Here is a 16,218-nt window from a genome sequence, read left to right on the forward strand (position 1 = left end):
GCTAAGGATGTTATTCCTGGTAGCTACCTTCTCCTTTACTTTCCTCACATGCTCCCTAGAAGATAGTGTTCGGTCTAATGCAACGCCTAAATAGACTGGGAAGCTATTATTCTTCAGTTTCTTATCATTCCATGAGATATTAATTAAACCCCCTTTTTGACTGGTAGTTTTTAAGATGGAAAGCACATACCTGTGTTTTGTCAGGGTTGGCATTTAGGAAGTTTTGCTTGTAGTATTCATTAAGATCTTTCAAAGCATCTGATAATTTGCTTTCAATGATAATAAATGAGTCTGACTGGATGGCTAAGCACAGATCATCTGCATATAAAAATCTACGGATATCTCTAAACTGTGGTTGATCGTTGGTACAGATGTTGAAAAGCATGGGAGCCAACACAGACCCTTGTAGGAGGCCTTTTTTCTGTTTTCGCCCTCTGCTTCTCCTGCCGTCCATTTCAACAAAGAAAAGTCTGTTACTCAGCAGTGACTGGATGATATGCACGATGCTTGAGTTGCGAATAACTTCGGTGGCAAGTTTCAAACGAAGCAACCTGTGGTTCACGGTGTCATAGGCTGCTGTTAGGTCAACAAATACTGCCCTTGTGATTTTCCCAAGCTCAAAGTCATCCTCAATATACTGAGTGAGGCTAAGTACCTGAGAACAGCAAGATCTTCCTGCCCCCCCCCCCCCCCCCCCCCCCCCCCCCCCCCCCCCCCCCCCCCCCCCCCCCCCCCCCCCTCCCCCCCCCAGCCCCGAGGAACCAGCCTGGTCTGGTGTCAGTTGTTCTTCGACTGTGGGAGATATCAGGCCATCATCATTCGTTCATACAGTTTGTATAAAATGCAGAGAAGAGATATTGGCCGACAGCCCTTAGGGATCTTTGGGTCTTTGCCAGGTTTTTGTTAGGCCACAACTTTAGCTCTTCTCCATATTTTTGGGATCTGGAATGTTTTTGCACACTTGTTAAGAAGTGCCACTACCCATGATTTAGTCTTGCTAACAGAGTGCAGTATTATCTCAGACGTAATATCATCCTGCCCAGCACCTTTTCCAGGTTTAAGGTGTTTCATGGCTTCTTGGAGTTCTTCAACAGTGAGAGGTTCAAACTAACTCATTATTTTCTTGCATGACAAGTTTCATTTCGTCCTTCATTCTTTTGAGATATTTGTTCTTTGTTATATGGTTTTCCATTAAGTTAGAGTTGTTTTGCTACTGCGTTAGGTTTTACTGCAGTTATTCTTGTTTGGATGTTCTTATCCGAGTTCAGTTTACTAATTGTTTTCCATGCTTTCTTACTGTTCTGAGTCATATCTGTGCTGGTTATCAGTTCCTTAATTGCCATCTCTCCTTTTTCTCGTTGGCTACAGAGGCCAACAAAAGCTCTCCTAGTTCGATGGTGTCTTGGGCAAACGGGTCTAAATTTCTGCTTCCTCTTGGAATATGTTTCCTTGACACTGTTCATAGAAGTTTCTTGAAATGTTCATAGTTGTCTGGTTCTGGTTCATCCAGTTCTGATGCGAAATATTCCCACTTTGATTTCCGGAAGTTGAATCTTGATATACGTATATAATATATATATATATATATATATATATATATATATATATATACATATATATATATATATATATATGTATATATATATAGATATATATACATATATATATATATATATATATGTATATATATACCCCACTATATACTACCCCTATATATATATTATCATATATATATATATATATATGTGTGTGTGTGTGTGTGTGTGTGTGTGTGTGTGTGTGTGTGTGTGTGTGTTTAGGCTCAAGAGCTCTGATAACTGGTCTGATGTTAACATCAATAGGTTTGTGTTGAAATTTTGGAATTGGATCACTGACTGATCTTTCAAAGTTTGGGTAGTGGCAAGATGACACAAATGCCAGGTCAGGTTTATATCCTCTCATCCATCTTGAGCGCATAAAAGATGATTTATCTTTTGCACTATGGAGAATGGTTAGGTTGTTATTTAGAGCCCATTCTCCTACAGCCTCTCCGTCAGTGTTATTCTGTTCTGTAGCCCCATATGGTGTTGTGGCTATTGAAATCTCGAATCACTAAAGATGCCCTATTTTCCGGGTTGTGATTTGGAGGCCATTTAAATGGTATATGAGGTGGTTTGTACACAGACACGATGTTGATGTTTTTGGTCTCTATTTGGAGTAACTCCATCCCCTCATCCGTTAGGTCAGCACTATTCACGATAAAGGCTTTTTCCTTCACGTATACTACACTACCGTGGACAGGATTCGGGTGGTAGATTGACAGATGCATGGTTTGCATTCTTGGTGGTGCTGAGTCCTTATGTGTCTCTTGAAGACATAAAATGTCCACTTTAAGACTGCTGAGAATTTCCAATTTTTGTGGCCGAGAGGCCTTCAGGTTCGACATCTTAGGGGCCGTGGGTTTATCCTTTTACCACCCCGCAGAAGATTGAGGTGTTGCGCGTTGTGTAGTCAAGTAGAAAACAGAGGCTACTGCACCGACAAGCATCCTAACGACAATACTGAGGTCTGGAGCGCCTCTGCGCCGTGGTTGGTATGGTATTAGCGGCTCAACTCGGTGGTCGCGGTTTTGATTTTCGGCCATTCCATTGAGAAGTGAGAGATGTGTATTTCTGGTGATAGAAGTTCACTCTCGACGTAGTTCGGAAGTCACGTAAAAGCCGTTGGTCCCGTTGCTGAATAACCACTGGTTCCATGCAACGTAAAAGCACCATACAAACAACTGATTTCTGACCCTGGATAGGAAACATTGTTTGCAAACTGTTTGCAAACAATGTTTCCTAGTGTGGACAGGCTTTGAGGAACATTCAACAATCCAGTTGTGTAAAAAAACAAAACGGATTTGTACCTAACAAGCTTCTTAAGATCTCATAAAATGAATATGAAATTCCAGTCTGTACGCAGTACTTTCTGTCATGCAAGTAGTCCTCCAAATGTTCAAAGGTTTCATCAAGATTTCTGACGGGCTATGAATCATTTAGAAATAGTTCGTGCACAACTGTATTAAAAGCTGCAAAAGGATAGAGCAACACCAGGGTACCACATTCTTATCATCCATTATCTCCTATTGATCATTTACAACAGAGCATACGCAAGTCCCTGTAGAATATAATAACTTTCTGCAAGCTGATTAGTGACTATAGTTCAAAAACTACATAATCTAGTGTGAGGACCAGAGATTAAGACAGGTAGCTGGGATACTGATGATTTATTTACAATTGTTGTTTAAGATTAAGCTGGTCTTGTGCCAGCACGGGCTCTTGCTCGTAGAGCAGCCCGTATGTCATATTAGTTTGAGATGTGAGATATTTAGGATATGAAACTTTATTGGTGATGCATGAATGATGTGGTGAAGGTGATTTGATATTGAATGAAGGATTTGATGGGCAAGGTTGAAACCCTTTAAACCCTAAGGTACCCTTCAGTCGTAGTGAAAGCTCGATAGTAGTAAGTGTTGGCTAGTAGGAGAGACCAACAGATTGGAAGAATGAAGGTTTGAGTTGTAGGCACAGTTAGCTAGTAAGATAGCTCGTGAAATTCTTAGACGTATTCCTTTTTCCGGTCCGGTTTCTTTAGGTGTGTGTTGTCTGGTGAGTGTGGTGAAGGGATAGTGATGACTGTGAAGGGAGGGGTGATGAAGGAGGCAAGAGATGAATGGGGATCTCTGTTATAGAGGTTTGTATTTTTGTCTTGCAAGTTATGTGGGTTAGGGTAGGATGGAGTAGTGGTCATGATTGTTGGCATCATGTGCTGTCCGTCAGGGTAGTGTTCTGTTCCTACCTTGGTGGTGGGTAGGAGCATAGGAAACCTGCCAATTCATGGGTGTTTGCTAGAATGTGCTTTGTGATTTGAGTGGTTGTGCGTTCATTTCCTATGTAGGTACCTATCTCTTAGTTGCTGCGTTTCTGGACAGTCTAAGAGGTAGTGTTCTAGAGGTTCTTCTGGAATTCTTTCGCAGTACTTACATGGCTTGGGATCGCCTACTATCTTTTGCCAAGTGCATTGGTATCCAAGCCTTAGACGATGAATTATGACTGCTAGTGCTCTTGACATATCTTTGGGAATGTCATGTGATTGCAGACTGGTGGTGTCTACATACCACTTTGCAGTGTTGGAGCCTCCAAAGACTGCTCTCCTGACTTTGCTTTCTTCTTGCACTTGACAGTACGCTGCGGCTTTGCTTTTAAGTTGAGTCAATGAGTGGCTGATTTTAATACCTATGTTGTTTGCTAGGGAGTCTGCTTCCTCATTTCCTTGGATTCCTATGTGACTTGGAATCCAGTTGAGAGTTATCTGTCTGTTTCTGTTTTGGTGGATGTTGGCAATTGCCCAGATACTTGTCAGGAGTTTGATATTTTCTTTTGCTTTGCCTTTTGTGATGGCTTGTATTGCTCCTTTCGAGTCGGTGTGGATTATTTACAGACAAACTGGGTTGACATAGACAGGTGCGGACGGATAAGTAGTACAGTCTCGCACCGGGAACAGAAATGACTCTGAGACAGTGGATTTGTGTTTTCTTACAGACTTACATTTAGATATATTAAGGCGTACAAATAATGGAATTGCGTGTGTTATATATACATCGGCGGAAAGGCCGCGGAACACTCTATCGGATGGAAGTAAGAACAACACGACTAATTGGATACAATGAAATAGGGAAAAAGCGTTGTCCTTACACTAGCATGTTGGACTTGAATGATATATTCGAATAGGTCTGAATAAAATAAAGCTTTGACAATCACTGCATCTTTTAAATTGGTTTAATAACACCTCTTTCCCAGATATATGAAAAAATTGCTGTTAGAGATAACGTTACCAACAAATTTCAGCACTGTCAGTATTATAGCATGAAAAATTTTCCACTCCAACAAAATCAGTTATACAGAATCGAATAAGTTGCTCAATTTCTTTTAATTATAATCCTGATAACATCATCGTTATCTTCACTACTAACTCAATGTAGAAATCTGTCGGCCATTTTTTTATTACTAAAACCATCGGGAGCCTTTTATTTTATCCATCAGTTAAACAATCAAGAAGTCGATCGATACTAGTTATTCATATCCATTGCCATTTCTCGGATTTTCTGATTATCAGGCTACATCTAGTTTTCCTCCTTATCATGTAAATATCATGATTCCTTACTATTCTCTCCATATAGTATGGTCTCACCTCCGCCACTCGTCCTCTTCAAGTCTTTTCCCCTCTGTAGTTTCCAAGCCTCACTATTAAACAAGAGTGATTTGTCCCTAACTGTTTAGCATACCTACATATTGCTATCACCGGCCACATATTATCACATTCACTCTCATAAACAATAATTAGACAATTAACACAATATGCTCACAATAAAGCTCAATCGCCCCGATGACAATGTTTCATGTCCTCATCTAATATCAGAGGTAATTCATTAATGATGATATGCAGATAGAAATTTGTTCTAGTCCTGAAACTTATCATCTTTTTTCACTTTATTATTACCAGTATCTGAAATGTTATAAGTGTATGCAGTGGTGCACTTCTCCATAACACTAACATCTGAACATTGAACCAAACAAAAACTTCTTTCAGTTTTCTTCAGAAGATTGAAAATCGAAACCCACAAAATTAATGTGTATAACGTGTTTACTTATAAATATTTACATCTCTTGAAGAAGGGCCACAGATAGGGCCTGAAAGCACTTGAGGGTTGAAGAAAATAAAATGTAAATATTTATAAGTAAACACGTTATACACAGTAATTTTGTGGGTTTCTTTTTCAGTCTGATACATTGTTGTCTACAAAGTCACTAAGATCCAGTATATCTCCAGCAGAAGCTGTTATACGAACATTCGAACAATTAAGGTTATCAACATCTAGATAGATGTAATTCTAGTAACTCATTGTCTTATGTCTTCCCGGGCAGCCATTCATAGGTTAAAGTCCCCGACAGGTTAAAACTTTTGTTGGTATCATGCTAAATTCCTCCAAAGAAACATTAACACTTAACCAGCTGTTGAGAACAAAAGAATCAAACTTTCTTCCAACCAACCTTCTCTAGGAATATGTAACTAAGTATGTGTATGAGGAACTAGTTCAATGATTTTAGCAGCAACAAAACCTTTATATCATGTTTCAGCAACAAGAAGTATATCAAAATACTTGTCAATAATCAACTCTGAATCGCAGTGTTTCTCCAACGAATGACCGCATATTTTATAATGCCGCTTTTCAAAATGTGAAAATTTATATCCATGGTCAATATCGACTTCATCCAGTGTTCCTTATTTTATTGTAACCTTTTTCAATTGTATTCTTTTGTGCGTGTTTATCAAAACCGTTACTGCGGACTATCAATGCAATGTATTGTCTTGCTTCTTTATTAATTTCCAATTCCAAGGTATCAGACAAACTGTAATGAATCAGTTCCTCATCTTCTGTATTTTCAAGTCTTAGCTTTTCATAGAAAGTCCCGGAAGGTATTTATGATGATGTCGAAATAAAAGAAGAAAAATAATGAGAGAAGAAGAAGCAAAGGATGAAATGGTTACGACGCATGGCGCACCGCAGTTGTTATAATAAACAAAACAAGTGGTTTCGATCGTTGGCGGCCAAAACCAAAATTATCAGTGAAAATGAATAAGCCAGGTAAGTGTGAGTTTGAGGGTTGAAATGGACCGTTTAAATATTCCTTCGAGATTGTATGTAGCGAATTCATTCCTATCTGCAGCCGTTTCGTCGCTTGTGAAGAGCAGCCAGTGACGGGAGAAAATGGTCGTCTTTCTGCTGGCGTAATACTAACCCCTATTTCTTATCTTTATGCCCGAGTTACGCCAAGGGCAGGCCTCTTGCAGCAATGTATTTAACTTTTCAGCTTTTCCTAAGGAATCCTTGGTGACATCCTACGAGGCTTGGTAAGAATGAGTAGACGACAAAGGCGAGCAGGTGCGGGTCGTCCCGCCCAGACTTTCTTGACTTGGGATCTTGACATTTAGGGTAAAACATCACAGCAGGCCAAACAGGCCACCTACAATCAACGCTTGCCACCCTCCGAAAAAGTACATTATAACGCGTCCTGTTATCGGAGATGGGCATCAGTCGCGACTTGTTCTTGGTGAGAAACGGAGCTAAAGACCTCTGCTCTCCTTTCGAAGTAAGTACCTATTTTCTCCAAAGTTAGAAATTAAGGCCAAATTCTAAGATTTAAACAGAGGGTACTGAAAAGGGTGGCTACGGCAGTGGAAATCTCACCAAAACGCTTTAGAAATTTTTACTTACAACTAAAAATGTTTCGAAGATTGACGCCATCTTGATGTTTACGGAGTCGCTTGTGTCAACAAACTTTCCATTTCCTGTGATAAATCCGCACACCACTTGTACCCACAGACGCTGGGGCACTTTTCATCACAACAATCGAAACACGGTTTCTCACCAGGAAACAAGTTAGGAGTAAACAACTGTTTTGGTAGAAGATGACGAGAGCGTGCTCTTAGGGTAGAACATCACGGCAGGCCAACCCTCATCACGGTGGACGGGTCTTATTCACTCGATATTTAATTGGTGAAACAAGAATACAATTGCAACTCTAAGCATACCATTTAAAAGACTGAAGTTTCGTGAACATAATGTGATATATGAAAGCCCCATATGAACTAAAATAAGCATGTGAGCTCTTCGTAAAATATGTTTTCAAGGCAGTTTTGAAATCCAATATGGCGGCTACGTTTTGCATGGAAGGTTCTCATCAGTGACGGCCACCATCTTTCCCCAGCCTTCCAGCACTCATTTGAACAATGTTAGCGTATATATGTAACGTTTATTGATCTTACTCAAGATTGCAGTTGTAATCAGCACAATAAAACAACATTTTGTTGCCTATATTAGTGAAAGTATGAAACTTGTTATTCCCGGGGTTATGGTTTGAACTGAATTCATTTCTTGTCTTGTAATCGGTGCACCTTACTGCCATCACAACTGAAACTCCACAGTGCTTATTTGATTGTTATTATACACATTTTGGTCTCGTTCACTCCACATTGCACTTTAAACCCGTTGCTGTTCCTGGTTTCTAAGCGCGCGCGCCATAAACACAATTACGAACAGCAGACGACGACAGACGACGAAACTGCGAAGTTTTATTCCCTAAACTGTTTACTTTACTCGTTATTTAGTTTAAATTTACTTTGTTATTTAAAAATTTTGATTTAATTCATGTATATTATCCCTTTTTTGCAACCAAATTACCCCGAAAAATGACAGATATTTCTAAAGTAGATAAAATCAAATGTTTCTAACGTTTTCGTACATCTGGCTGCCGAAAACCATAGAGGAACGAATACGGAAAAGTACATAGAGGAACATCTACGTTTTTTTTTTTTTTTTTGCTTTTTTGTTTTTGCTAGCACTTTTCATTGATTTCAGTCTTTATTAGTATTTTGAATTTCTTTAATAATCGTATGCCAGAAATAAATGTAACCTTTAATGTTTGCATGCTAAGAATGGCAAAATCATCGTTGCCACATTAGTGGAGGCTTCACACATACGCCGTTCCATTATTATAAACTGTTTCCATGAATTCTAGCTGTCATAGTAATGCAATAATGATAAAATTGCGTTTAATATTTATGTATATATACTTCCAATACATAGCCTAATTTCACCAATTTCAACGTTTTGTGTGTAGTCTTATACCTAGTTTGGAGGGTCAACACATACCGAATGGCAACAGAGAGAGAGAGAGAGAAAGGAAGGCGGAGGAACGAAGAAGAAAAGGGTGGAGGGGGGGGGGGGAGAGGGTAGGTGGAGCTTTATACGCGTGTTCGTATCCATTTCTGCATAATGGCGTTTTTTTGTCTCTTGGTACAAGGACAAAATGATCGTTATTCTTTACGATTAGTGATTCACGATACCCTTATAAATTACGGCACTGGGTGTAATGCACTATAGCAAAATCTCGTTCTGTTACGAGTGTTCGTTACAGAAATAGGTATTGCCCAAAAACGTGCTTGCATTGTCTCTGAAACCCATAGTAGACATGCTGCTTAGTTGTCAATCAAGTTTTTATAACCAAGTATTTTTTACAAGCTAGCTATTGAATAAATTTGTATTTTTCTCAGTCAAAACATATGCCCCTCAATGCTAACTTTCCTCTTTTAACGATTTTCTGGTCATTGCAAATTCGGCCCCATAATTTCTTATGGTGCGAAAACAGACAGAGGCCCATGGACCGAAAACGATTGCGTCACACTACGGCGATAATCCAGCAGTAAAACATCTTCATATATCCAAAAAGTAAATAATAAAGATATATATGCGCATTACGATTATAACAATTACATGTATAGCTGATAACAATCTGCATGAATAACTGGTAAACTGTTCTGCAATGACAGTTGAGTATAGCAATTATTTACAATAGGTACGAAAGTCAAGATTTCGTGACGTCATAATACAGAACTTAAAAGAACGTCTAATTCAGAAAAATAATTACTTAAATTTGAGTCAGAGTCGAGTTACTTTTTCAATAACGAATATTTTCAAATTAATCATCATAAATATGTAAAATATTGATGTTTTACTACTTATTTAAAAATTAGCTAAGAGCACGCTTCTCGTCATCTTCTACCAAAACAGCTGTTTAATGTATGACACTTACCTGGCAGGTATATATATAGCTATATTCTCTGTTCCACCTGGCAGAAATTTTCAAAACTCGCGGCAAACGCTAGTAACCTATTAGTAGTTCAGGCAACCACCACCCCGTTACCGTGGCGCTAGCGCTAGGAACCGTTCCCAATTGGGCCAGATTTTCTCTGCCAGCCGAACCGGCAACATTGTTGGTGGTTCCCTGCTAGGATTTTCATTCTCGTTGCTGACTTTTCATGGATCTTTGGTATTGTACTCGGAAACGTTAGCTTGGCATTCGATTTGGATTGTTCTTTAAAGATGTCTGATACTGGAAGTATGTTTAGAGTTTGTGTAAAAGAGGGGTGTAAGGTAAGGTTGCCGAAAGCTTCGGTCGACCCTCATACCATTTGTAAGAAGTGTAGAGAGAATGTGTGTACTTGGGAGAATAGGTGTTTTGAATGTGAGAATTTATCAGAGAAGGAATGGAAGATATTTATGAAATATGTTGAAAGGCTTGAGAAAGATCGTGTAAGGAGATCTGTTTCTCGTAGTGAGAAGTCGAATTCTTCTAGTAAAAGGAGTGAATGTATTTCCTCTCCAGCTCCTTCTAACGTAGAATTGGTAGTTCCTTCTCCCCAGGTATCTCCTGCGCCCGCTGCTGTATCGGAGGAGGCGAACGATACACAAATTGTGAAGGTGTTCGCTGCCCTTGCGTCCATGGGCGACCAGATACAGCGACTTACGGATAAAGTTAGTGCTTTTGATGTCAGTGAAAGTGTAGTGGAGGGGGCGTCTGATCGTCTCTCTCGTGCTCCTAGACCTAGACCTCTGTTAAGCTCCCAGACCCAAGGGAGAAGGCATGTCGACAGTCGAAGGGAGGCGAGAGAGGTTTTGTCGCGGTCAGGCGTCCCTTAGAACAGTCCTGTTGCAAGTTCCCAGGCTGTTGCAGTTCGCCGCAGAAAAGGCGTAACTTGGAAGTGTGCGTCCTCGGATGGTTCGACTTCCGAGCGGGAACGTCGTATGCAGTTGTGTCTCGCCCCCTCAAGAGGACTTTCAGGACATCGACCGCTCTCAAGAGACATGCTCAAGATCGTGAGGCTTGGAGTAGTCCTGAGGTGTTGTCCTCCTCGGAAGACGGGGACGCAGTTCCGATCAAGAGGAAGAGGATTTTTCGTACTAAAGAGGACTTAGTACGGCCCTTCTCGTCCTTGGATTTCGATGAGAGACTCTCCTCCATCTTCTTGTTTATCTTCCCCTCGTCTATCTCCGTCGGGTAGAGTACAAGATCGCTCTCCGTTACGTCGCAGTCCCGCTCGTAATCCTCCCTCCTTCGTCTGCTATCAGGATGATAGTACGAAGGGTTTCTTAAGGGAAATGCAGTCTAAGCTGGCAGTTCTTGTGAAGTCCTTGGGATGCGCCTGGGCAGGCATCTTCGAGGCGGAAGGACGATTTCCTTCCCGTTAAGTCTTCTAAGAGGGAAGACAAGGACGCGTTCGCCGAGGACGCAGGACGCACTGCCGCTACGAGGACAGGCGATCGCTTGGTTATTCAGGACGCAGAACGCAGGAAGAAGAAAATGGTTTCGGAAGAAGCAGGACGCAAACGTCAGGACTCGGGATCAATTGTGGACGCAAGACGCAGGCGACAGGAAGCAGATGTGTCTACGATGGACGCAGGACGCAGGCGGCAGGACATCGAGAGGCGGCAGGACGCCGATTCTTCGTTAGCCGCAGGACGCAGGCGGCAGGACATTATTCCGTCAGCGAAGCGTCAACACGACAGTGATTTGCACGACATTTCTTCAGCAGAAGAGGAAGTGGAATTAGTTGAGGAAAAGAATACGGAACCTTCTTCAGATTATAAGTTCTGACTTCACGTCTTCTTTTCTATTTTTTGGTTTTTGAAGGGGATTCAAACCGACAGCTCCTTTATCTCCCTTATCACAGTTTTCCAAGACTAGGGACTCCAAAGAAGTCCTCTTTCCTTAAGATGACTCTGTCAATTTCAGCGAAGAAGGCCCTTCAACGTGTGAATGACTGGATGAAGGATAAGAAAGAAGCGAGAAAATACTCTTTTGCTTTTCCACCAGCTAAGTTAGCATCGAAGTCAGGAGTATGGTACGCTACTGGAGAAAGTCTAGGCCTGGGAGTACCTGCCTCCTCCCAGGGGGACTTCTCCCAGTATAGTAGACAGCTCACGCAGACAGGCGTTACAGTCTGCTAAGGTCTGGTGGACTTCGTCCGAGTTTGACCATCTTTTTTAAAGGGATTTTTAGGACTTTCGAAGTCTTCAATTTCCTAGATTGGTCTTTGGGAGCACTGGCGAACTCCCTAGAAGAAGAGGATTCGCAGGATATAGAAACAGCTAAGAGCATTATGTCCTGCATGGACAAGGCTCTGAGAGACGGAACGAATGAACTGGCTTCTTTGTTCACAGCAGGAGTACTAAAGAAGAGATCGCTGTTGTGTTCTTTCGCTTCAAAAGGAGTTTCTAACTCTCAGAAATCGGAGTTGCTGTTCTCTCCCCTTTCGAAACAGCTGTTTCCTTCAGAGGTGATTAGGGATATAGCTCTCTCCCTTTCTCAGAAGGCCACTCAAGATCTTCTCTCGTCTTCAGTTAGAAGTTCTTACCATCCAAGTTGGTTAAGAAAACTCCAAAGGAAACTAGGCCTTCGCAACAGCCCTTTCGAGGCAGAACATTCGCTCGACCCTCCTTTAGGGGTTTAAGAGAGTACCCACTAAAAGAGGAGCCAAGACACCTCTAAAGAATGAGATATCAGTCCTCCAGACGACAGTGGGAGCCAGACTTCAAGGTTTTTGGGAAGTTTGGCAGAACATGAAGGCAGATCCCTGGGCTGTCAACGTAGCTCGGGAAGGGTACAAGATTCCTTTCTTGAAGAGACCTCCTCTCGCAACATCTCCGAGAGCCCTCGGGGCAAATTACAACGATTTAGTGAAGAAAGCGGCTCTGTGGGAGCAAGTAGCTTTTCCATGCTAGAGAAAGGAGCCATAGAGCCTTGTTCTGGATCACGAATCGGTCCGGGATTTTACAACCGGTTGTTCCTGGTTGCAAAGTCATCGGGAGGTTGGAGGCCAGTTCTGGATGTAAGTCAACTGAATCTTTTCGTAGAAAAGACCAAGTTCACTATGGAGACGAACGATTCAGTACTGGCAGCGGTACGTCCAGGGGACTGGATGGTGACCCTGGACTTACAAGACGCATACTTTCATATTCCGATTCATCCAGGAAGCAGGAAGTATTTAAGGTTTGTGATTCAGGACAGGGTCTTTCAGTTCAAGGCCCTGTGCTTCGGCTTTTGCACAGCCCCCAAGTGTTCACGAGGATGATGTCCAATGTGGCGAGATGGTTGCATTTAAGAGGGATCAGAGTGTCTTTTTATCTGGACGACTGGTTGATAAGATCCCAATCAAGAAGTCAATGTCTGGAGGACTTGAATCAAACATTGAATTTAGCAAAAGACCTAGGTCTGGTGGTAAACATGGGAAAGTCTCAATTGAATCCCCAACAACAGATAGTTTATTTGGGGATTCAGATATCGTCAGTGACTTTTCGGGCTTTTCCGTCCCCCGAAAGGCAAGCCCTATGCATTCGGAAGGTGCAGGACTTTCTAAAGAAAGACCGATGCTCAGCAAGAGAGTGGATGAGTCTACTGGGCACACACTCTTCGCTAGAGAGGTTCATTTCTTTAGGAAGACTGCACATGAGACCTCTACAGTTTTTCCTGAAGGATTCATGGCCAAGAAAATTGCAACCGGATTCCTTCCAGTTTCTAATTCCTGCCGAAGTGAAGGAGGAATTAAAGTGGTGGCTAACTCCAGGCAGGTTAGCAAGAGGGATGTCGCTTCAGCAGAAGAGCCCAGACCTCGTCTTGTATTCCGACGCGTCGGACGCGGGTTGGGGAGCGACATTAGGCCCTCAAGAGGTGTCGGGACTTTGGAGCAAGGAAGAAACAAGTTGGCACATAAACAGGAAGGAACTGATGGCAATTTTCTTGGCCTTGAAGCACTTCAGAGAGTTGATTCGAGACAAGACAGTGCAGATCAACTCGGACAACACCACGGCTCTGGCATACATCCGCAAACAAGGAGGGACTCATTCTTTTCCCCTTTACAAGCTGGCAAAGGAAGTTCTGCTTTGGGCGGAAGAGGAAAGTGTTGTGCTGCTCACCAGGTTTATACAAGGAGAGAAAAATGTGAGTGCGGACCTGTTGAGCAGAAGAGAACAACTTCTCTCGATGGAGTGGACGTTGCACATGGAGGTTTGCCAGAGCCTGTGGAAGTTGTGGGGCCGTCCGGTAGTAGATCTGTTTGTGACAGCCAGAACAAAAAGGTTACCAACCTATTGCTCTCCGGTTCCAGATCAGGAAGCAGTGGCGGTCGACGCATTCCTGATGGATTGGACAAACTTAGATGTGTACGCTTTCCTCCGTTCAAGGTACTGGGGAAAGTTATGAAGAAGTTCAGGGAGAGCCAAGGAACGAGGATGACCTTAATAGCCCCGTTTTGGCCGGTCCAAAGTTGGTTCACAGAGGTACTGGAATGGACAATAGATACGCCAAGGACTCTTCCTCTAAGAGTAGATTTACTCAGACAACCCCACTTCGACAGGTTTCACAAGAATACCCTCGCTCTGGGTCTGACTGCGTTCAGACTATCGAAAGTCTTGTCAGAGCGAGGTGATATTCTAGAGAGGTGGCCAGTGCAGTGGCTAGAGCCAGAAGAACCTCCACAATCACAGTATATCAGTCGAAGTGGGAGAATTTCCGGAAGTGGTGTAAGAACAGGAGAGTGTCTTCATCCAGTACCTCTGTGACCCAAATCGCAGTTGTTCCGATACGTAATACAAACCATCGGTCCTTTAACAATAGGAAGTAGCTAGCGGCAGCTGGAACGGTCGTAAGCTTCGAACAAGGGGAGAACGGTCGTTAACTGCTTGTCCGATCGTCGCGCGCCGCGCGACTGGGAGGTAAACAAACCACTTTTGCTTTCGGCCGTGTGAGGATAGGACGTGCTCGTCATCGCTCTGCCCGCTTTGTCGTTTGCTTTGAGTATCAGCCCTATTTTTCCTAGTGTAATTGAGAGTGTAATGATTGTAAGTACATTACATTTCTTTTTTTCATTGCAATAATGAGTGATCAAGAAATGGAGATTTCGCCGCGCCCCCAGTCGCCCGTAGAGGTGTGTCCCCCGGGCTGGAGGGGCGTAATGCGGCGGATTCAGATCATTTGTGGATGTGGATCACACGAGGTTTGTACTCGGTGTCGGGGGCGAGAATGCTCCCGCACCGAGCCATGTGTAACATGTATGAATTGGTCCGAGGCGCAGTGGGTTCTGTACGAGGGCAGGAAGAGACTTAGGCCGCCAAAGAAGTCATCGGAAAGTCCAGTGACTCCTTTGGTAACGGACACTTCGTCTTCTTTCCTGCCCCCCGGCCAGCCACCCCCACGTTTCGCGCCTTCCCCTGCGGTGGGGGTAGCGGAGTCCTTCTCCTCTCTCGATCCGTCGAGTGTGGAGGAGGGCGCCCGCTACCCGGACGGTCCAGTTGTATTCGGGGTCTTCCGTCCGCTCTGGGTGGGGTTCTTCTCCCCCCAGGCGCGAGGAAACCCCTCTGACTAACCCGACTGTTGCTTCCGCAGGTGTGCCATCAGCGAAGGACGACCTGGGACAGGTGTGGGAGTCGCTGGGACTGCAGGGAGTGCCTAGTATCCAGGGTTGATTCAGCGGTTGGCGGGGTCGGCAGTGGTCACTCATGGTACGGTAACCACTACCACTACCACCATATCTACACCAGCGTATGACATGCCACCGCACTTGGTGTATACACCACATGTAATGACGGTGACACCCACGGCTGCAATACACAAACCTATTACTGCCGTACCAAAGAGGACGGTGCCACCGCCACCATGGGTTCTTTGTGTTGCCGACCCCGGACTTCCGCTGCCCCAAGAGTACCCCCCTGGACCTGCCGCCAGTGCCGAGAATGACGGTAGCTGCTGACAGGACGCCTGGCTCTCCTGTGGTTCTTGCCGTGCCTGCCGTACCTGTTGCTGTCCCTGCTGCTCCTTCCCTTTCAGATAATGTGCATGCTGTTCCTGCTGTTCCTGGACCTGTTCCTGTTGTTCCTGCTGTTGGTGTGCTGTCACAGTCTCAGGTCTTTCCGGACAGGTGCAGTCGGGCCCTGTTTGCTTCGGCAACTGCCCCGGCTCCCTCCTGGATGGAAGACCTGACGTCTGTCCTGCGGAGCCTGGCGTCTAAGGCTAAACAGCCGAAGAAAAGAAGAAAGGCTGCCTCCTCCCCCCTAAGAAGACTCCTTCGGGTATCTTCTAAGGGCCCGTCTCGCTCAGGCGAGTCGGGAGCTCTTCTGCTGGTCCTCCCTGTTCCTTCGGGAACGGGGCCCGTCTCTTCCTCTGCAAAGAAGAAGACGACTGGGGACCAGAGGTGTACCAGCCTCGGCTGGTACGTCCTCACCTGGTGTTAGCGGTCCTGCCGCTAAACCAGGTTCCGTCTCGGCCGCTTCTCGTTCGCGAGAAGTACCGAGTGGACGCTCTT

The 16,218-nt window shown here is 43.8% G+C and overlaps 1 protein-coding gene across 1 annotated transcript in view; it reads left to right on the plus strand.

The window, feature by feature from the left end:
- Window positions 1–6,542: 6,542 nt before the first annotated feature.
- LOC135196182 (septin-7-like) overlaps window positions 6,543–16,218 on the plus strand; it is a gene marked incomplete in the record, with an annotated part of 398,771 nt that continues 389,095 nt past the window's right edge. The window contains 1 exon segment of the mRNA XM_064222767.1: window positions 6,543–6,667. Within this exon segment, the coding sequence (XP_064078837.1) occupies window positions 6,655–6,667 (13 nt within the window).

Source organism: Macrobrachium nipponense, chromosome 17 (genome assembly GCF_015104395.2).
Source record: "Macrobrachium nipponense isolate FS-2020 chromosome 17, ASM1510439v2, whole genome shotgun sequence".
NCBI lineage: Eukaryota > Metazoa > Arthropoda > Malacostraca > Decapoda > Palaemonidae > Macrobrachium > Macrobrachium nipponense.